Source organism: Amblyraja radiata, unplaced genomic scaffold (assembly GCF_010909765.2).
Source record: "Amblyraja radiata isolate CabotCenter1 unplaced genomic scaffold, sAmbRad1.1.pri S103, whole genome shotgun sequence".
NCBI classification, from domain to species: domain Eukaryota; kingdom Metazoa; phylum Chordata; class Chondrichthyes; order Rajiformes; family Rajidae; genus Amblyraja; species Amblyraja radiata.
Window position 1 is genome coordinate 1238113 of NW_022630094.1, and position 21412 is coordinate 1259524.

The 21412-nt window shown below is 54.0% G+C and overlaps 1 protein-coding gene across 1 annotated transcript; it reads left to right on the forward strand.

The window, feature by feature from the left end:
• Positions 1–11839: 11839 nt before the first annotated feature.
• On the forward strand, positions 11840–21155 carry LOC116969087 (axoneme-associated protein mst101(2)-like; the record flags this gene model as incomplete). Its single annotated transcript, XM_033016037.1, has 4 exons — positions 11840–11905; positions 14297–14623; positions 15674–18658; positions 18761–21155. Coding segments are annotated over 4 exons (5616 nt in total), but the record flags the coding sequence as incomplete, so codon positions are not given.
• Between the last annotated feature and the right edge of the window lie 257 nt (positions 21156–21412).

Sequence of the window (21412 nt, forward strand, 5' to 3'; positions counted from 1 at the left end):
TCGCCTAACAAATCGCCTAAGTGGGAGAGGCCCATTAGTCCAGTCGCCGGTTTTTCGGCGACCTGCTATGACTATGACAGTCGCTGGCAGTCGCCGAAGAAATCGCCTAAGTGGGACAGGCCCATTACTCCAGCTCTTTGTGTCTGTCGTCAGTAATAGCGGGTTGCCTCGGGGTTAAAAAGGGTGAGAGGGGATGGAATTCCTGAGCTTTGTGACACAGTTCAGGCCATCCCCTGGGTAACGAAAGGGTTCCGTTATTAGAGAGTTCTCCTCGAAAATACTGTCAACGCTGTGAAAGATCAATGTCTCAGGATGGAGAACGAGAGGGAATAAACTAACCCTGCTGTTTTGTACGTAAGTCAGATTTTTGATTTACAGTACCTAATTTATTAAGGTCATGAGAGCTCGATTCTAGGTAGGGTTGTTAGTAAGTGAGGCGTTCCTAGCCCTGTATGTAAATGTACTGACGATGGAAGGGACATTATTGGATCATATTGTAGTTTAAGTTTAGTTTCGTTTAGAGATACAGCGCGGAAACAGGGCCCTTCGGCCCACCGAGTCCGCGCCGACCAGAGATCCCCGTACACTCGCACTTTCCCATGCACCCTAGGGACAATTTTACATTTCCACCAAGCCTGTACGTCTTTGGAGTGCGGGAGGAATCCGGAGCACCTGGAGAAAACCCACGCAGGTCACGGGAAGAACGTACAAACTCCATACTTCTCGGGGAAGAGAGTACTAGTAAGCATACACTTTAGAGGTAGTGGCTGTAATGCCACTAAAGTTGTAATGGATAAGGATAAGGCAATATGTAGAGGACCCGACACAGGAGAGGGCAAAGCTTGATCTACTCTTAAACATTGGGAAGGGCAAGTGATTGAAGTTTAGTTTAATTTTCCGTTTAGAGATACAGCGCAGAAACAGGCCCTTCGGCCCACCGAGTCCATGTCGACCAGCGATCCCCGCAGACTAACACTATCTTACACACACACACACACGGGACAATTTTACATTGATACCAAGCCAATTAACCTACAAACCTGTACGCCTTTGAAGTGTGGGAGGCAACCGAAGATCTCGGAGAAAAAACCCACGCGGTAACAGGGAGAGTTATGGATAAAGATATGAGTTAAAATTCTGAGGACACAAAGTGCTGGAGTAACTCAGCCGGTCAGGCAGCATCTGTGGAGAACATGGATAGGGGACGTTTCACAGAGTGCTGGAGTAACTCAGCGGGTGAGGCAGCATCTGTGGAGAACATGGATAGGTGGCGTCTCACAGAGTGCTGGAGTAACTCAGCGGGTCAGGCAGCATCTGTGGAGAACGTGGATAGGTGACGTTTTGGGTCGGGGCCCTTTTTCAGACTGATTGTTGAGGGGTGGATGGGGAAAGCTGGGAGAGAGGAGAGGCAGGACAAAGCATGGCAGATAACAGTGAGCACTGGTGAGGGGAGGTTTTGATAGCCAGATGGCTGGAACAATGAACAGAAGTTAAAGCCTATTCCTTTTCTCCAGAGATGCTGCCTGACCGGCTGAGTTACTCAAAGGAATAGGTGACATTTATTCAGTCTGAAGAAGGGTCTCGACCCGAAACGTCACCTATTCCTTCTCTCCAGAGATGCTGCCTGACCCCCTGAGTTACTCCAGCTTTTTGTGTCTATCTAATAATGGGGAGCCCTGTCAATGATATTAAAAAAAGGTCGACGTTTAAAAAGGAAATTAGGAAGGCAAAGAGAAGTCTCGAAAACAGAGGGGTGGGGTGTCAAATGGGATAGTCGAGGACGGAGTTAAAGGGAAAGAGAGTGAAGGGATGGTTAATGACCCCAGAAGTAACGGGAAAGGAAGCTCACAAAGGGGTAGGAGAGTATGGCCAAGTGTAATAGGGATCAATGTGAAAGGTAAGATGTGTAAGGAATTAAAAGTATTGTATATGAATGCGCGAAGTATAAGAAGTAAAGTAGATGAGCTTGAGGCTCAGTTAGAGGTTGGTAGATATGACATTGTGGGGATTACTGAGACGTGGCTGCAGGAGGATCGGGCCTGGGAACTTAATATTCAGGGTTATACATCCTATAGAAAGGACAGGCAGGTAGGCAGAGGAGATGGGGTAGCTCTGCTGGTGAGGGATGAAATTCAGTCCCTTGCGAGGGAAGACATAGGGACTGACGAGGTAGAGTCACTGTGGATTGAGTTGAGGAATTGTAAAGGCAAGAAGACACTAATTGGTGTTATCTACAGACCCCCAAATAGTAGCCCGGGTGTAGGGTGTAAGTTGCAGCAGGTGTTAAAACTGGTATGTAACAAAGGTAATGCCACTGTGGTGATGGGGGATTTCAATATGCAGGTAGACTGGGAAAATCAGGTTGGTTCAGGACCCCAAGAAAGAGAGTTTGTAGAATGCCTCCGAGATGGATTCTTAGAGCAGCTTGCAATGGAGCCGACCAGAGAAAAGGCAATTCTGGATTTAGTGTTGTCCAATGAACCAGATATGATAAGAGAACTCGAGGTAAAGGAACCGCTTGGAGGTAGTGATCATAATATGATTAGTTTTAATCTGCAATTTGAGAAGGAGAACGTTTAATCGGAAGTGTCAGTGATGCAGTTGAACAAAGAGGGACTATGAAGGCATGAGAGGGGAGCTGGCCAAGGTAGACTGGAAAGGGATCCTAGCAGGAATGATGGTGGAACAGCAATGGCAGGAATTTCTGGGCATAATCCGGAAGATGCAGGATCATTTCATTCAAAAAAGGAAGAAAGATTCTAAGGGGGTAGGAGGCAACCGTGGCTGACAAGAGAAGTTAGGGATAGAATAAAACTAAAAGAAAAGATGTATAACACAGCAAAGAGTAGCCAGAAGTCAGAGGATTGGGAAACTTTCATAGGACAACAGAAGGAAACAAAACGGGCAATATGGGCTGAAAAGATGAAGTACGAAGGGAAGCTGGCCAGGAATACAAAGAAAGACAGTAAAAGCTTCTTTAGATATGTTAAGGGAAAAAGAGTAGCAAAGTTAAATTTGGGTCCCTTGAAGGCAGACACGGGTGAAATTATTATGGGCAACAAGGAAATGGCAGAAGAGTTGAATAGGTACTTCGGATCTGTCTTCACTAAGGAAGACACAAACAATCTCCCAGATGTACTGGAGGACAGAGGATCTAAGGGGGTAGCGGAACTGAAAGACATTTTCATTAGACGAGAAATAGTATTAGGTAGGCTAATGGGACTGAAATCCCCTGGACCTGATGGTCTGCATCCCAGGGTCCTCGGGGAGGTGGCTCTAGAAATAGTGGACGCGTTGGTGATCATTTTCCAATGTTCAATAGATTCAGGATCAGTTCCTGTGGATTGGAGAGAGAGAACGGGGAATTACAGACCAGTTAGCCTGACTTCGGTGGTGGGAAAGATGCTGGTGGTAATAATTATTAAAGAGGTAATAATGGGTCATTTCGATAGCAGTAAAAGGATTAGTCCGAGTCAACATGGATTTATGAAAGGGAAATCATGCTTGACAAATCTTCTTGGATTTTTTGAAGATGTGACAAGTAAAATGGATGCCAGTGGATGTAGTGTATTTAGACTTTCAGAAAGTCTTTGATAAGGTCCCGCACGGGAGACTGATGACTAAAATTAGAGCACATGGTATTGGGGGTAGGGTGTTGTCATGGAGAGAAAATTTGATGGCAGACCTGAAGCAAAGAGTAGGAGTGAACGGGTCCTTTTCAGAATGGCAGGCAGTGGTGAGCGGAGTGCCGCAAGGCTCGGTGTTGGGGCGGCAACTGTTTACAATATATATTAATGATTTGGAAGAGGGAATTAGGAGCAACACTAGCAAGTTTGCAGATGACACAAAGCTGGGTGGCAGTGTGAACTGTGAAGAGGATGTTAGGAGGTTGCAGGGTGACCTGGACAGGTTGAGTGAGTGGGCAGATGCGTGGCAGATGCAATATAATATAGATAAATGTGAGGTTATCCACTTTGGCGGCAAAAACAAGGGGGCAGATTATTGTCTCAATGGGGTTAGGTTAGGTATGGGGGAGGTGCAGCGAGACCTGGGCGTCCTTGTGCACCGGTCACTGAAAGTTGGCGTGCAGGTACAGCAGGTAGTGAAGAAAGCTAATGGATTGTTGGCCTTCATAACAAGAGGATTTCAGTATAGGAGTAAAGAGGTTCTTCTGCAGTTGTATAGGGCTCTGGTGAGACCACATCTGGAGTATTGTGTACAGTTTTGGTCTCCTAATTTGAGGAACGACATCCTTGTGATTGAGGCACTGCAGCATAGGTTCACGAGATTGATCCCTGGGATAGCGGGACTGTCATATGAGGAAAGATTGAAAAGACTAGGCTTGTATTCACTGGAGTTTAGAAGGATGAGGGGATATCTTATAGAAACATATAACATTATAAAAGGACAGGACAAGCTAGATGCAGGAAAAATGTTCCCAATGTTGGGCGAGCCCAGAACCAGGGGCCACAGTCTTAGAATAAAGGGGAGGTCATTTAGGACTGAGGTGAGAAAAAAACCTTTTCACCCAGAGAGTTGTGAATTTGTGGAATTCCCTGCCACAGAGGGCAGTGGAGGCCAAATCACTGGATGGATTTAAGAGAGAGTTAGATAGAGCTCTAGGGGGTAGTGGAGTCAAGGGATATGGGGAGAAGGCAGGCACGGGTTATTGATAGGGGACAATCAGCCATGATCACAATGAATGGCGGTGCTGGCTCGAAGGGCCGAATGGCCTCCTCCTGCACCTATTTTCTATGTTTCTAAATCACTGACAAATAGGGCTTTATCAGGACGTTTGGCACAAAAAAGCTAGGTGCAGCAGGACAGGCAGCATCTCTGGAGAAAAGGAATGGATGATGTTGTGGGTCGAGACCCTTCAGATTGAAAGTCAGGGGAAAGGGAAACGAGGAGATATAGATGTTTAAGAAAGAACTGCAGATGCTGGAAAATCGAAGGTAGACAAAAATGCTGGAGAAATTCAGCGTATTGAGGCAGCATCTATGGTATATACACAGTATGTAGACACACTCAATCTGTTCTGTATTTATACCTACAATATTCTGTTGGTGCTACAGCAAGCAAGAATTTCATTGTCCTTAATTGTCCTATCTGGGACACATGACAATAAACTCTCTTGACTTGACTTGAGCGAAGGAAAAAGGGGACGTTTCGGGTCTCAATAGATGCTGCCTCACCCGCTGAGTTTCTCCAGCATTTTAGATTTGTAAAAAAAGTGACGATGATAAAGGAAACATGCTATTATCAGCTGTGGGCTAGGTGAAAACGAGTCACGGACAATGAGGCTCAATAAGATGACTCAGATGCTGGTACAAACTAGACTTTGAAGCTAGTATAAAGACACAGGTCTTTTCCTGGGTTGTACTCTTCTATGTACTTGGCAGAAAAGAGTCAGAGAAATGTAAAATATTACGAGGGGCATAGGAATGGGCAGCATGGTGGCCATTACAGTGGCAGAGACCCGGGTTCGATCTTGACTACGGGTCTGTACGGAGCTTGTACGTTCTCTCTGTAATATGCGTGGGTTTTCTCCGAGATCTTCGGTTTCCTCCCAAACTCCAAAGACGTACAGATTTGTGGGTTGATTGGCTCGGTTTTTAAATGTATATATAAATGCCTAGTGTGCGCGTGTAGGATAGGGTTCTTCTTATCGAGTCCACACACAAGATTAGAAGTTGTTCAGCCAGAGCTGAACACACTTCTCGGCATCTGCATACAATGGTGCCTGTCTTGTCGCTTCTTGTGTGTGGTGGTGAAAAGATTGGTGGAAACAGGGCGGCGACATGAACACTCTTTCCTTGACCTCAGGGTAGTGTTAATGTGTGGGGATCGCTGGTCGGCGTGGACTCGGTGGGCCGAAGGGCCTGTTTCTGCGCTGTATCTCTAAATTAACCTAAACTAAAATAAGTAGATAGTCAGAAAACTTGTAAACATAGCAGAAGTGTCCAAATTGGAGAGTTATATGTTTTAAGAACAGGGGTTTGAAAGAGGATCCTGAGGAAATATTTTTCCCCCAGAGGAGTTGAAATCTGGAATGGACTATCTGATGGGATGGTGGGTGGTGGAGGCAAAAATTCTCATATTGCAAACCAAAGGGCCTGTTCCTGTGATTTAGGAAGGAAATACAGATGCTGGTTTAAACCAAAGATTCTCACAAAATGCTGAGTAACTCAGCGGGACAGGCAGCATCTCTGGAGAGAAGGAATGGGTGACATTTCAGTTCCGAAGAAACGTCACCCATTCTCTCCAGAGATGCTGCCTGTCCCGATAAGTTACTCCAGCACGTTGTATCTATCTCCTGCGCAATACTGTTTTATTTTCTATTAAGGCAATTTCATAAGTTCATAAGTGAATTAAGCCTTTCGGCCCGTCAAGTCTACTCCGCCATTCAATCAAGTCTGATCTATCGCTCCCTCCTAACCCCATTCTCCTGCCTTCTCCCCATAACACCTGACACCCTCACTAATCAAGAATCTATCCATCTCATTCTTAAAAATATCCACTGACTTGGCCTCCACCGCTGTCTGTGGCAATGAATTCCACAGATTCACCACTCTCTGACAAAACATATTCCTCCTCATCTTCCTAAAAGAACGTCTTTTAATTCTGAGGCTGTGCCCTCTGGTCCTAGACTCTCCCACTAGTGGAAACATCCAATCTATCCTTGAGTATGTAATCTTATTGTGGTGTAATAAGATGTAAGACATATCATGGTCTGAAGAAGGGTCTCGACCCGAAACGTCACACATTCCTTCCCTCCAGAGATGCTGCCTGTCCCTCAGAGTTACTCCAGCATTTTGTGTCTAACTTCGATTTAAACCAGCATCTGTAGTTCTTTCCTATACACTTGGTGCAAACATTGTAGGCCGAAGGTGCCGTTCTAAAACATCGCCGTGAACATCGCCTGAGGTGGCACATCGCTGAATCGGTGCTAATCTCCAAAGGTGAGAGTCATAGAGAGATATAGTGTGGAAACAGGTGCTTTGGCCCAAATTGCCCACACCGGCCAACATGTCGCAGAGCTCCACTAGTCCCACCTGCCTGCGCTTGGTCCATACCCCTCCAAACCTGTCCTATCCATGAACCTGTCGAACTACTTCTTAAATATTGGGATAGTCCCAGCCTCAACTACCTCCTCTGGCAGCTTGTTCCATACATCCACCCCCAGATTCCTATTAAATCTTTTCCCCTTCACCTTAAACCTATGTCCTCTGGTCCTTGATTCCCCTACTCAGGGCATCTACCCGATCTATCCCTCTCATGATTTTATACACCTCTATAAGATTACCCCTCATCCTGCTGCTCTCCAAGGAATAGAGACCCAGCCTGCTCAACCTCTCCCTATAAATCAGCCCCTCGAGTTCTGGCAACGTCCTCCTAAATCTTCTACATACCTACATACTTCTAAATGCGGCCACACCGGCGTCTTGTACAACTGCAACATAACCTCCCAACTTCTATACTCAATACTCTGACTGATGAAGGCCAATGTGCCAAACATCTTGTGTAGGAAGTAACTGCAGGTGCAGGTTTAAACCGAAGATAAACATAAAATGCTGGAGTAACTCAGCGGGGCAGGCAGCATCTCTGGAGAAAAGGAACAGGTGACTTTTCGGGTCTGAAGAAGGGTCTCAACCCCGAAACGTCACCCAATCCCTTCTCTCCAGAGATGCTGCCTGTCCCGCTGAGTTACTCCAGCATTTTGCGTCTACCTTCCGCCTTAAAATGGCACTTGGGTAAGTGGATTTTTCCCGAATCAGGAAAATGCTGGAGTAAACTCGGCGGACAGGCAGCATCTCTGGAGAGAAGTTTCGGGTCAAGACCCTTCTCCAGACTGAAATGTCACACATTCCTTCTCTCCAGAGATGCTGCCCGTCTCGCTGAGTTACTCCAGCTTTTTTGTGTCTATCTTCGGTGCTGAATTACTCTTGACCTCCTCGGGGACCTTCGGACGGCCTTTGACTTTTTTGACCACCTTGTCGACCTGCGAGCGGGGTTATGATAAACCGCGATGTTCCCCCCCCCCTTCCCCACCCAGGCGGCGGCTCTGAGGAGTGAGCACGCGCGTGCAAGCGTGTATTCCACGCGCAGTGTGAACGGTGGTGTGAGCGTGTGGGAGTGGGCCAGGAGTTGTGGGACAGGCTCAGTCCTTGTGACATCAGGTGCTGATGCACAGCTAATACTGACATCCCGCCTTGATGTCACAAACATCACACACACAAATGTCCGTCTGAAAACCCTGGCAGGGCCACCATGCAGAATAATAAACGATATTAACCCTCCCCTCCGTCTCGCAAATAACAATCCCTCATCTCGAGAAGAAATTTGTCTTAAACTGATCAGTTGGGTCAAAAGCACCTCATCAATAGAAGACCTTGGATGTGTCAGATCGCTGTGATGATCAGTAATGCTTGGATCAACACCAGGATAAAGTAGGCAGCAAAACAACAACAGGGAACTCGGGAAGGAGCTACCAAAACCGACCTACAAAGTTCGTGGAGCGATGGAAGAGATGGAGGGCGGCAGCGAGAAAAAGGACGTGCAGGAGGGACAAGAAGATCTGACACAGGGTGAGGAAAAAGTAGAGGGGAAAGACCAGCAGGCAGGGCCAGAAGCAGAAACATCAGAGCAGGAGAAGACCGGGAAGAAGGAAGGAGAGGAAACAGGGGGCGCGGACGAACAACCCAAGGAAGATGAGCAGGAGAAGGGGGACATGGCGGAGAAAGAGCAGGCAGCGGAAGGGCAGGGCGAGGCTGGGGCAAGTGAGGGAGCAGGAGAGGAAGAGAAAGCAGGAGGGATGGAAGGGGGAGAAGAGGACAGAAAGAAGGGGGAAGAGGTGGCAGCAGAGGGAGAGAAGCCAGCGGAGGAAGAGAAGGTAGGAGATGAAGCGAAGCCAGCAGAGGAGAAGGTTGATGAAGAGAAGCCAGCAGAGAAGGTTGGAGATGAAGAGAAGCCAGCAGAGGAGAAGGTTGATGAAGAGAAGCCAGCAGAGAAGGTTGGAGATGAAGAGAAGCCAGCAGAAGAAAAGGTTGGAGATGAAGAGAAGCCAGCAGAGGAGGAGAAGGCGGAGGTGGAAAAGGGGGCAGATGAAGAAAAGGCAGGAGAGGCAGAGGCAAAAACGGAAGAGAGCGCCAAGGAGGAGGAAAAGGCCACTGAAGAAGAGAAAGGTACAGATGGAGAGAAGCCAGCAGAAGAAGAGAAACCAGTAGAGGAAGAGAAGGCGGCAGAGGGAGAGAAGCCGGCAGAGGGAGAGAAGCCGGCAGAGGGAGAGAAGCCAGCAGAGGAAGAGAAAGCGGCAGAGGGAGAGACGGCGGCAGAGGAAGAGAAGCCGGCAGAGGGAGAGAAGCCGGCAGAGGGAGAGAAGCCGGCAGAGGGAGAGAAGCCGGCAGAGGGAGAAAAGCCGGCAGAGGGAGAGAAGCCGGCAGAGGGAGAGAAGCCGGCAGAGGGAGAGAAGCCGGCAGAGGGAGAGAAGCCGGCAGAGGGAGAGAAGCCAGCAGAGGGAGAGAAGCCGGCAGAGGGAGAGAAGCCGACAGAGGGAGAGAAGCCGGCAGAGGGAGAGAAGCCGGCAGAGGGAGAGAAGCCGGCCGATGGAGAGAAGCCGGCAGAGGGAGAGAAGCCGGCAGAGGGAGAGAAGGCGGCAGAGGAAGAGAAGGCGGCAGAGGAAGAGAAGGCGGCAGAGGAAGAGAAGGCGGGTGAGGGAGAGAAGCCGGCCGATGGAGAGAAACCGGCAGAGGGAGAGAAACCAGCAGAGGGAGAGAAACCGGCAGAGGGAGAGAAGCCGGCAGAGGAAGAGAAGCCGGCAGAGGGAGAGAAGCCGGCAGAGGAAGAGAAGCCGGCAGAGGAAGAGAAGGCGGCAGAGGAAGAGAAGGCTGCAGAGGGAGAGAAGCCTGCAGAGGGAGAGAAGGCGGCAGAGGAAGAGAAGCCGGCAGAGGAAGAGAAGGCGGCAGAGGAAGAGAAGGCTGCAGAGGGAGAGAAGCCGGCAGAGGGAGAGAAGGCGGCAGAGGAAGAGAAGCCTGCAGAGGGAGAGAAGCCTGCAGAGGGAGAGAAGGCGGCAGAGGAAGAGAAGCCGGCAGAGGGAGAGAAGGCGGCAGAGGGAGAGAAGGCGGCAGAGGGAGAGAAGGCGGCAGAGGGAGAGAAGCCGGCAGAGGGAGAGAAGGCGGCAGAGGGAGAGAAGGCGGCAGAGGGAGAGAAACCGGCAGAGGGAGAGAAGCCGGCAGAGGGAGAGAAGCCGGCAGAGGGAGAGAAGGCGGCAGAGGGAGAGAAGGCGGCAGAGGGAGAGAAGGCGGCAGAGGGAGAGAAACCGGCAGAGGGAGAGAAGCCGGCAGAGGAAGAGAAAGCGGCAGAGGGAGAGAAGCCGGCAGAGGAAGAGAAAGCGGCAGAGGGAGAGACGGCGGCAGAGGAAGAGAAGCCGGCAGAGGGAGAGACGGCGGCAGAGGGAGACAAGCCGGCAGAGGGAGAGAAGCCGGCAGAGGGAGAGAAGCCGGCAGAGGGAGAGAAGCCGGCAGAGGGAGAGAAGCCGGCAGAGGGAGAGAAGCCGGCAGAGGGAGAGAAGCCGGCAGAGGGAGAGAAGCCGACAGAGGGAGAGAAGGCGGCAGAGGAAGAGAAGCCGGCAGAGGGAGAGAAGCCGGCAGAGGGAGAGAAGCCGGCAGAGGGAGAGAAGCCGGCAGAGGGAGAGAAGCCGGCAGAGGGAGAGAAGCCGGCAGAGGGAGAGAAGCCGGCAGAGGGAGAGAAGCCGGCAGAGGGAGAGAAGCCGGCAGAGGGAGAGAAGCCGACAGAGGGAGAGAAGGCGGCAGAGGAAGAGAAGGCGGCAGAGGGAGAGAAACCGACAGAGGGAGAGAAACCGACAGAGGGAGAGAAGCCGGCAGAGGAAGAGAAGGGGGGTGAGGGAGAGAAGCCAGCAGAGGAAGAGAAGCCGGCAGAGGAAGAGAAGCCGGCAGAGGGAGATAAGGCAGCAGAGGGAGAGAAGGCGGCAGAGGGAGAGAAGGCGGCAGAGGGAGAGAAACCGGCAGAGGGAGAGAAACCGACAGAGGAAGAGAAACCGGCAGAGGGAGAGAAACCGGCAGAGGAAGAGAAGGTGCCAGAGGGAGAGAAGCCGGCAGAGGAAGAGAAACCGGCAGAGGGAGAGAAACCGACAGAGGAAGAGAAGGTGCCAGAGGGAGAGAAGCCGGCAGAGGAAGAGAAACCGGCAGAGGGAGAGAAGCCGGCAGATGAAGAGAAACCGGCAGAGGGAGAGAAACCGACAGAGGAAGAGAAGGTGCCAGAGGGAGAGAAGCCGGCAGAGGAAGAGAAACCGGCAGAGGGAGAGAAACCAGCAGAAGGAGAGAAGCCGGCAGAGGGAGAGAAGCCGGCAGAGGAAGAGAAACCGACAGAGGAAGAGAAGGTGCCAGAAGGAGAGAAGCCGGCAGAGGAAGAGAAACCGGCAGAGGGAGAGAAACCGGCAGAGGGAGAGAAGCCGGCAGAGGCAGAGAAGCAGGCAGAGGGAGAGAAGCCGGCAGAGGGAGAGAAGCCGGCAGAGGGAGAGAAGCCGGCAGAGGGAGAGAAGCCGGCAGAGGGAGAGAAGCCAGCAGAGGAAGAGAAGGCGGCTGAGGAAGAGAAACCAGCAGAGGGAGAGAAGCCGGCAGAGGGAGAGAAGCCGGCTGAGGAAGAGAAGCCAGAAGAGGGAGAGAAGCCAGCAGAGGAAGAGAAACCAGTAGAGGGAGAGAAGCCGGCAGAGGAAGAGAAACCGGCAGAGGAAGAGAAGCCGGCAGAGGGAGAGAAGGCGGGTGAGGGAGAGAAGGCGGGTGAGGGAGAGAAGGCGGCAGAGGGAGAGAAGGCGGCTGAGGGAGAGAAGCCGGCAGAGGAAGAGAAGGCGGCTGAGGAAGAGAAATCAGCAGAGGGAGAGAAGCCGGCAGAGGAAGAGAAACCGGCAGAGGGAGAGAAGCCGGCAGAGGAAGAGAAGGCGGCTGAGGAAGAGAAACCAGCAGAGGGAGAGAAGCCGGCAGAGGAAGAGAAACCGGCAGAGGGAGAGAAACCAGCAGAGGGAGAGAAGCCGGCAGAGGGAGAGAAGCCAGCAGAGGAAGAGAAACCGGCAGAGGGAGAGAAGCCGGCAGAGGGAGAGAAGCCGGCAGAGGGAGAGAAGCCGGCAGAGGAAGAGAAACCGGCAGAGGGAGAGAAGGCGGCAGAGGAAGAGAAACCGGCAGAGGGAGAGAAGCCAGCAGAGGAAGAGAAGGCGGCTGAGGAAGAGAAACCAGCAGAGGGAGAGAAGCCGGCAGAGGAAGAGAAACCGGCAGAGGGAGAGAAACCTGCAGAGGAAGAGAAGGCGGCAGAGGAAGAGAAACCTGCAGAGGGAGAGAAACCTGCAGAGGAAGAGAAGGCGGCAGAGGAAGAGAAGCCGGCAGAGGGAGAGAAGCCGGCAGAGGGAGAGAAGCCGGCAGAGGAAGAGAAGGCGGCTGAGGAAGAGAAATCAGCAGAGGGAGAGAAGCCGGCAGAGGAAGAGAAACCGGCAGAGGGAGAGAAGCCAGCAGAGGAAGAGAAACCAGCAGAGGGAGAGAAGCCGGCAGAGGGAGAGAAGCCAGCAGAGGGAGAGAAACCGGCAGAGGGAGAGAAGCCGGCAGAGGGAGAGAAGCCGGCAGAGGAAGAGAAGGTGGCAGAGGGAGAGAAGGCGGCAGAGGGAGAGAAGCCGGCTGAGGAAGAGAAGCCAGAAGAGGGAGAGAAGCCGGCAGAGGAAGAGAAACCGGCAGAGGGAGAGAAGGCGGCAGAGGGAGAGAAGGCGGCAGAGGGAGAGAAGCCGGCTGAGGAAGAGAAGCCAGAAGAGGGAGAGAAGCCGGCAGAGGAAGAGAAACCGGCAGAGGGAGAGAAACTAGCAGAAGGAGAGGCAGCAGCAGAGGGAGAGAAGCCGGCAGAGGGAGAGAAGGCGGGTGAGGGAGAGAAGCCGGCAGAGGAAGAGAAACCGGCAGAGGGAGTGAAGCAGGCAGAGGGAGAGAAACCTGCAGAGGGAGAGAAACCGGAAGAGGAAGAGAAGGCGGCAGAGGAAGAGAAACCTGCAGAGGGAGAGAAACCGGCAGAGGGAGAGAAGCCGGCAGAGGAAGAGAAACCGGCAGAGGGAGAGAAGCCGGCAGAGGGAGAGAAGCCAGCAGAGGAAGAGAAGGCGGCTGAGGAAGAGAAATCAGCAGAGGGAGAGAAGCCGGCAGAGGAAGAGAAACCGGCAGAGGGAGAGAAGCCGGCAGAGGGAGAGAAGCCAGCAGAGGAAGAGAAACCAGCAGAGGGAGAGAAGCCGGCAGAGGGAGAGAAGCCAGCAGAGGAAGAGAAGGCGGCTGAGGAAGAGAAACCAGCAGAGGGAGAGAAGCCGGCAGAGGAAGAGAAACCGGCAGAGGGAGAGAAGCCAGCAGAGGAAGAGAAGGTGGCAGAGGGAGAGAAGGCGACAGAGGAAGAGAAACCAGCAGAGGGAGAGAAGCCGGCTGAGGAAGAGAAGCCAGAAGAGGGAGAGAAGCCGGCAGAGGAAGAGAAACCAGCAGAGAAGCCAGCAGAGGAAGAGAAGGTGGCAGAGGAAGAGAAGGTGGCAGAGGGAGAGAAGGCGGCAGAGGAAGAGAAACCAGCAGAAGAGAAGGCTGCTGAGGAAGAGAAACCAGCAGAGGGAGAGAAGCCGGTAGAGGGAGAGAAGCAAACAGAGGGAGAGAAGCCGGCAGAGGAAGAGAAGCAAACAGAGGAAGAGAAGGCGGCAGAGGGAGAGAAGCCGGCAGAGGGAGAGAAGGTGGCAGAGGAAGAGAAACCGGCAGAGGGAGAGAAGGTGGCAGAGGAAGAGAAACCGGCAGAGGAAGAGAAACCTGCAGATGAAGAGAAACCTGCAGAGGGAGAGAAACCGGCAGAGGGAGAGATACCGGCAGAGGGAGAGAAGCCGGCAGAGGAAGAGAAACCGGCAGAAGAAGAGAAGCCGGCTGAGGAAGAGAAGCCGGCAGAGGGAGAGAAGGCGGCAGAGGGAGAGAAGCCGGCAGAGGGAGAGAAGGCGGCAGAGGGAGAGAAGCCGGCAGAGGGAGAGAAACCGGCAGAGGGAGAGAAGGTGGCAGAGGAAGAGAAACCGGCAGAGGAAGAGAAACCTGCAGAGGAAGAGAAACCTGCAGAGGGAGAGAAACCGGCAGAGGGAGAGATACCGGCAGAGGGAGAGAAGCCGGCAGAGGAAGAGAAACCGGCAGAGGGAGAGAAGCCGGCAGAGGAAGAGAAACCTGCAGAGGGAGAGAAACCGGCAGAGGGAGAGATACCGGCAGAGGGAGAGAAGCCGGCAGAGGAAGAGAAACCGGCAGAGGGAGAGAAGCCGGCTGAGGAAGAGAAGCCAGAAGAGGGAGAGAAGCCGGCAGAGGAAGAGAAACCGGCAGAGAAGCCAGCAGAGGAAGAGAAGGTGGCAGAGGAAGAGAAGGTGGCAGAGGGAGAGAAGGCGGCAGAGGAAGAGAAACCAGCAGAAGAGAAGGCTGCTGAGGAAGAGAAACCAGCAGAGGGAGAGAAGCCGGTAGAGGGAGAGAAGCAAACAGAGGGAGAGAAGCCGGCAGAGGAAGAGAAGCAAACAGAGGAAGAGAAGCCAGCAGAGGGAGAGAAGCAAACAGAGGAAGAGAAGGCGGCAGAGGGAGAGAAGCCGGCAGAGGGAGAGAAGGTGGCAGAGGAAGAGAAACCGGCAGAGGGAGAGAAGGTGGCAGAGGAAGAGAAACCGGCAGAGGAAGAGAAACCTGCAGATGAAGAGAAACCTGCAGAGGGAGAGAAACCGGCAGAGGGAGAGATACCGGCAGAGGGAGAGAAGCCGGCAGAGGAAGAGAAACCGGCAGAAGAAGAGAAGCCGGCTGAGGAAGAGAAGCCGGCAGAGGGAGAGAAGGCGGCAGAGGGAGAGAAGCCGGCAGAGGGAGAGAAGGCGGCAGAGGGAGAGAAGCCGGCAGAGGGAGAGAAACCGGCAGAGGGAGAGAAGGTGGCAGAGGAAGAGAAACCGGCAGAGGAAGAGAAACCTGCAGAGGAAGAGAAACCTGCAGAGGGAGAGAAACCGGCAGAGGGAGAGATACCGGCAGAGGGAGAGAAGCCGGCAGAGGAAGAGAAACCGGCAGAGGGAGAGAAGCCGGCAGAGGAAGAGAAACCTGCAGAGGGAGAGAAACCGGCAGAGGGAGAGATACCGGCAGAGGGAGAGAAGCCTGCAGAGGGAGAGAAACCGGCAGAGGGAGAGAAGCCGGCAGAAGAAGAGAAGCCGGCTGAGGAAGAGAAGCCGGCAGAGGAAGAGAAACCTGCAGAGAAAGAGCAGCCGGCAGAGGGAGAGATGGTGGCAGAGGGAGAGATGGGGGCAGAGGAAGAGAAGGCGGCAGAGGGAGAGAAGCCGGCAGAGGGTGAGAAGCCGGCAGAGGGAGAGAAGCCGGCAGAGGGTGAGAAGGCGGCAGAGGAAGAGATGGTGGCTGAGGAAGAGAAGGTGGCAGAGGGAGAGAAGGTGGCAGAGGGAGAGAAGCCGGCAGAGGGAGAGAAGCCGGCAGAGGGAGAGAAGCCGGCAGAGGGTGAGAAGGCGGCAGAGGAAGAGAAGCCGGCAGAGGAAGAGAGGGTATCAGAGGTATGGAGGGTGTCAGAGAAAGAGAAGCCGGCAGAGGAAGAGAAACCGGCAGAGGGAGAGAAGGCGGGAATGCTAGAGATGCCGGCAGAGGAATTGAGGGCATCACAGATATGGAGGGTGTCAGAGGGTGAGATGCCGGCAGAGGAAAAGAAGCGGGCAGAGGAATGGTGGGTGTCAGAGGAAGGGAAACCGGCCGAAGAAGAGAAACCGGCAGAGGAAGAGAAAGTTGGAGAAGGGGCGGCGGCAGAGGAAGAGAAGCCAGCAGAGGAAGAGAAGCCGGCAGAGGAAGAGAAGCCAGCAGAGGAAGAGAAACCTGCAGAGGAAGAGAAGGTGGCAGAAGAAGAGAAACCAGCAGAGGAAGTGAAACTAGCAGAGGAAGGGAAAGCAGCAGAGGAAGAGGTAAGCGAGGAAAAGCCGGCAGAAGAAGAGAAGCCTGTAGAGGAAGAGAAACCGGCAGAGGAAGAAAAGGCGGCAGAAGAAGAGAAACCGGCAGAGGAAGGGAGGCAGGCAGAGGGAGAACAAGAGAAGCCGGCAGAGGAAGTTGGAGAGGAAGGGAAGGCGGCAGAGGAAGAGAAATCGGTAGAGGAGAAGGCAACAGAAGAGGCGGGGTTGATAAAGGTGGCTGAACAAAAAGCCAAGGCAGAAGAAGCTACCTGTGAGTGGCCAGATGACGTGAGTGAGGAGAGTGGCGAGTCACAATCAGTTATAGTAACCGCCGTGTCATCAACAATTGAAGAGGTGTGTGAGCAGCCATTGGTGGAGAAGAAGGAAAGGGAGGCAGGAAAAGACGAAGGGGAAGAGGTAGCAGAGAAACATGAAAAGGTAGAAGTAGGGGATCTAGGAATATCGGAAAAAATGGAAGAGCCCGGAGAGGAGGAGAAGGCAGTGGAGGCTGAGAAAGTGGAGGAGGAAGCCAAACCTGAAGAGGAGGTCACTGCCGGAGAAGGGGTGGCTGCGGAGGCAGAGGGTGAGGAGAAGGAGGAAGAGGAGGAAAAGGGAGTAGAGGAGGAGAAAGCGGGAGAGGAGGGGGCGGCAGAGGAGGAGAAGCCGGCAGAGGAGGTTGCAGAGGAAGAGAAGCCGGCAGAGGAGGTTGCAGAGGAAGAACAGCCGGCAGAGGAAGTTGCAGAGGAAGAGAAGCCGGCAGAGGAAGTTGCAGAGGAAGAGAAGCCGGCAGAGGAAGTTGCAGAGGAAGAGAAGCCGGCAGAGGAAGTTGCAGAGGAAGAGAAGCCAGCAGAGGAAGTTGCAGAGGAAGAGAAGCCGGCAGAGGAAGTTGCAGAGGAAGAGAAGCCGGCAGAGGGAGAGGAAGAAAAGCCAGCAGAGGAAGTTGAAGAGCAAGCAGCAGAGGAAGTTGGTGAGGAAGGAAAGCCTGTAGAGGAAGTTGGAGAGGAAGAGAAACCAGCGGAGGAAGTTGCAGAGGAAGAGAAGCCGGCAGAGGGAGAGGAAGAGAAGCCGGCAGAGGAAGTTGGAGAGGAAGAAAAGACGGCAGAGGAAGTTGGAGAGGAAGGAAAGCCGGCAGAGGAAGTTGGAGAGGAAGAGAAGCCGGCGGAGGAAGTTGCAGAGGAAGAGAAACCGGCAGAGGAAGTTGCAGAGGAAGGGAAGCCGGCAGAGGAAGTTGGAGAGGAAGAGAGAGCGGCAGAAGTTGGCGAAGAAGAAAAGGGTGCAGAGGAAGTTGGGGAGGAAAAGGCGGCGGAAGAGGAAGAGAAACCGGCAGAGGAAGAGAAACCGGTAGAGGAAGAAGCAGTCGAAGAGAAGGTGCCCATTTTGATGATAGAGAGTGGAACACCAGAAGACATGGCAGCAGCTGAAGAGGAAGAACTGGAATCCGAAGAATCTGTTTGTGAGTTGCCTGAAGATGAAGAAAAGGAAGAGGAGAAGCAAATATTTGATGCATCAACAATAACAACCGTATCGTCTGAAGAAGAAGTATGCGAGTTGCCGGAGAAAGAGAAAGGGGAGGCAGGGGAAGCAGAGCCCGAGAGAGGGGGAGAAATAGAGAAGGCGGCAGAGGAGGAGAAACCGGCAGAGGAGGAGAAGGCGGCAGAGGTAGAGAAACCAGTAGAAGAAGAGAGACCAACAGAGAGAGGGGCGGCAGAGGAAGAGAAGCCGACAGAGGAAGAGGCGGCAGAGGGAGAGAAACTGGCAGAGGAAGAGGCGGCAGAGGGAGAGAAACCGGCAGAGGAAGAGGCGGCAGAGGGAGAGAAGCCGGCAGAGGAAGAGAAGCCGGCAGAGGAAGAGAAACCAGCAGAGGAAGAGAAACCGGCAGAGGAAGAGAAGGTGGCAGAGGGAGAGAAGGCGGCAGAGGAAGAGAAAGCAGCAGAGGTAGTTGGAGAGGAAGGAAAGCCGGCAGAGGAAATTGGAGAGGAAGGAAAGCCGGCAGAGGAAATTGGAGAGGAAGGAAAGCCTGCAGAGGAAGTTGGAGAGGAAGAGAAGGCAGCTGAGGAAGAGAAGCCGGCAGAGGAAGAGAAGCCGGCAGAGGAAGAGAAACCGGCAGAGGAAGAGAAGCCAGCAGAGGAAGAGAAGGCGGCAGAGGGAGAGGAAGAGAAAGAAGCAGAGGGAGAGGAAGGAAAGCCGGCCGAGGAAGTTGGAGAGGAAGTGAAAGCAGCAGTGGAAGAGAAGGCAGCAGAGGAAGAGAAGGCAGCAGAGGAAGCTGGAGAGGAAGAGAAGGCAGCAGAGGAAGTTGGAGAGGAAGGAAAGCCGGCAGAGGAAGAGAAGGCAGCAGAGGAAGTTGGAGAGGAAGGAAAGCCGGCAGAGGAAGAGAAGGCAGCAGAGGAGGTTGGAGAGGAAGGAAAGCCGGCAGAGGAAGAGAAGGTAGCAGAGGAAGTTGGAGAGGAAGAGAAGGCAGCAGAGGAAGGAAAGCCGGCAGAGGAAGAGAAGGCAGCAGAGGAAGGAAAGCCAGCAGAGGAAGAGAAAGTAGCAGAGGAAGTTGGAGAGGAAGGAAAGCCGGCACAGGAAGTTGGAGATGAAGAGAAGGCGGCAGAGGAAGAGAAACCGGCAGAGGAAGAGAAGCCGGCAGAGGAAGAGAAGCCGGCAGAGGAAGAGAAACCGGCAGAGGAAGAGAAACCGGCAGAGGAAGAGAAGCCGGCAGAGGAAGAGAAGCCGGCAGAGGAAGAGAAGCCGGCAGAGGAAGAGAAGGCGGCAGAGGAAGAGAAAGCTGAGATCCCAGCAAAGGAAGAAGTGGTGAGTGAAACTGAGAAGGCAGAAATGGCAGAGAGAATGGTGAAGGACCGGGCAGAGAAGATGAAGGGTGCAGAAGGGGAGGATAAGCGGAAGATGGACAGCGTGGTGAAGACGGTGGTGAAGGTGGTGGAAGGGGTGGTTGACCGGGTGATGGAGAAGGCAATTGAACGGATGGTGGAAGTTGGCAAGACCAGGATGGGGGAGCGGGATAAGATGGTGAAGGTGGTGGAGAAGGTGGTGGAAAATGTGGTGGAGAAGGTGGAGAAGATCATGGAGGATCTGGCGAAGATGGAGGATGTGCCGGAGAAGAAGATCGAAAGGATGGTGGACCTGGTGGTGGAGGAAGGGCAGAAGCTGTTTGAGAAGATGATGGAGAAGATGGGGCGGATGGTGGAGGAAGAAGCTCGAGATGCGGCGGTGCCGCCGGAGAGCTGCGAGCGTCAGCTGAAGGAGTCCAAGAAGGAGGTGGATAAGATGAAGCGGCAGAAGAAAGAGGAGGCCACGGCCAGGGAAGAGCTAGCGAAGAAGAAGGCGGCGGGGAAAGTGAAGTCCAAGGACGCGGAGCCGTTGAAAAAGAAGAAGAAGAAGGCGCGGGAAGAGGAGTCGGAGAGTGAGGAGAGCTCGAGGGTGAAATCGGAGAGCTCGGAGACCGAGGAGTCTGCAGCCGCCGCGCCGGTCAAGTCTAAAAAGTCGGCCGGGGCCAAGTCCAAGAAGGCGGCGAAGGAGGCAAAGGAGGAGGAGCCGCCGGTGAAGAAGAAGGTGAGCAAGGAGAAGGTGATGGTGCCCCCGGTGATGGAGGACGAGTTCCAGCGGCTGTACGACCAGTTGGTGGAGCGGGCGGGCGGCCAGTTGGACCTGGCTGGCTACCGGCGGCTGCTGGAAGAGGAGGGGTTCCCGACGGGCGAGGCCAGAGCCACCGAGGCCTTCCGGCGGTTGGATGCTGACAGCGACGGGACGGTGGGGTTCCAGGACTTCCTGGTCGCTGCCACCGATGCCCGCCTCTACAGCCAGTTCTTCTCTGAGCTGCCCAACACACGGGAGGACGCAGGCTTGCAGAAGGGCCTGGTGGACAACACGGTCTACTTTGAGATCCTCTCCCGGCTTCTGGGCTCGCGCATCATCTCGGAGGACTCCACTGGCCGCATCATCGAGTACTTCTACAAGAAGAAGAAAGGCGCTAAGCTGAAGACCAGGAAGGAGAGCAAAGGTGCCTGCACCAGCATCGTGGAGGGGACCTTCCTCGGAGTCTCCGTTTACAGCTTGCTGCAGTACCTGGACATCCTGGGGCCGGATGAGCAGTACAGGGAGGTTCCCCTGAAGCCCGAGCAGGTCACCGCCTTCAGGGAGGTCTTCCAGATCTTCCCCACTGACGGGGATGAGCGGATAGACTTGTCCTGTCTCAGCAGTATGATGACCCAGCTTCAAATCCCACTGCGCAATCCCCTGATTGCGGACGAGGTGAAGTTCGCTGGGGTCAACGGCGGCCGCCCTGTCGACTTCCGGGACTTCCTCACCATCATGGCGGACACAGCCGTCTTCGGCCGCTTCCTGGACCCTCCGTACCCGGAGGCTGCTCACTCCCTGTCTCCCGAGGTCTTCCCTTTCGCCGTCCTGCTGAAGTCGGTGGAGTCGGGTCAGGTCGGTAACGAGACCAAGTCCGCCCTGGCATTTTACTACCAACCCAAGCTGGAGATAGTGCAACCGAAGCCCAAGAAGCAAGGCAGGCCCAAGTCCGCTCCCAAAGGCGCCGCCGCCGCTCCGAGCCGCCCGCCCCCAGTCCTGGCTCCGGCCCCAGCTCCTGTCCTTGCCCCCGCTCCAGCTCCCACTCCCGCCCTCGCTCAAGCTCCGGCCCCAGCTCCAGCTCTAGCTCCAGCACCGGTCCCAGCCCCAGCTCCAGCCCTAGCTCCGGCCCCTGTTCCCAAACGCACCCCACCGCCACCCAGGCCCCAGAGGGTGGCCCGCACCAAGTCACCCAAGCCCAAGAGATCGGTGTCGCCCAGCAAGGCGGCAAGGCCGGCCACCACGGGTAGCCAAGCTCTGCGGCAGAAGGCCAAGGAAAAGACCGACGAGTACACCCGCAATGTCCTGGCCAACCGGCAGTACTACGAGAAGAAGTTCAGGCCTGTGATGAGGAACCCCGCCTTCCACAACGCCTTCCGGGAATACACGTGGACATGGAGGGCCCCGTCGCTAGACCGGAGCTGCTCGGCACCCGCCAAGAAGAAAAGGGAAGAAAAAGGGAAAAAGGAGAAGTAGGCGTAACTATTAGTGGCGAGCACACTCCTGGGGGGGAAAAGAGAAAATGTCTGAGCCTCCTCCGAGCCTAGCCCCGAAAGGGAGGGGTGAGCGCCTTAATTCGGTAATGTAAAGGATGGCTTCGCGGCCTTAATGTGAAATAATAAAAGCAACCTCTCTACACACACCAGTGCCATCTTTTCATGTCCAAGGAGAAGGGGTGGTGGGGAAGGGGAGAGAAGGAAGCGCCTGCACACGCTCACCTCACACACACACACTTCTTCTTGCGTACGGCGAGCACAGCCTAAAGGGCCTGTCCCACTTGCATGCAATTGCATGCGTTTGGCGCGACCAAACTGAAGCGGAGTTCACGCGAAGTTCGCGCTAAGTACGCACTAAGTTTGCACGTGACATCATTTGCATCATTCTTACCAA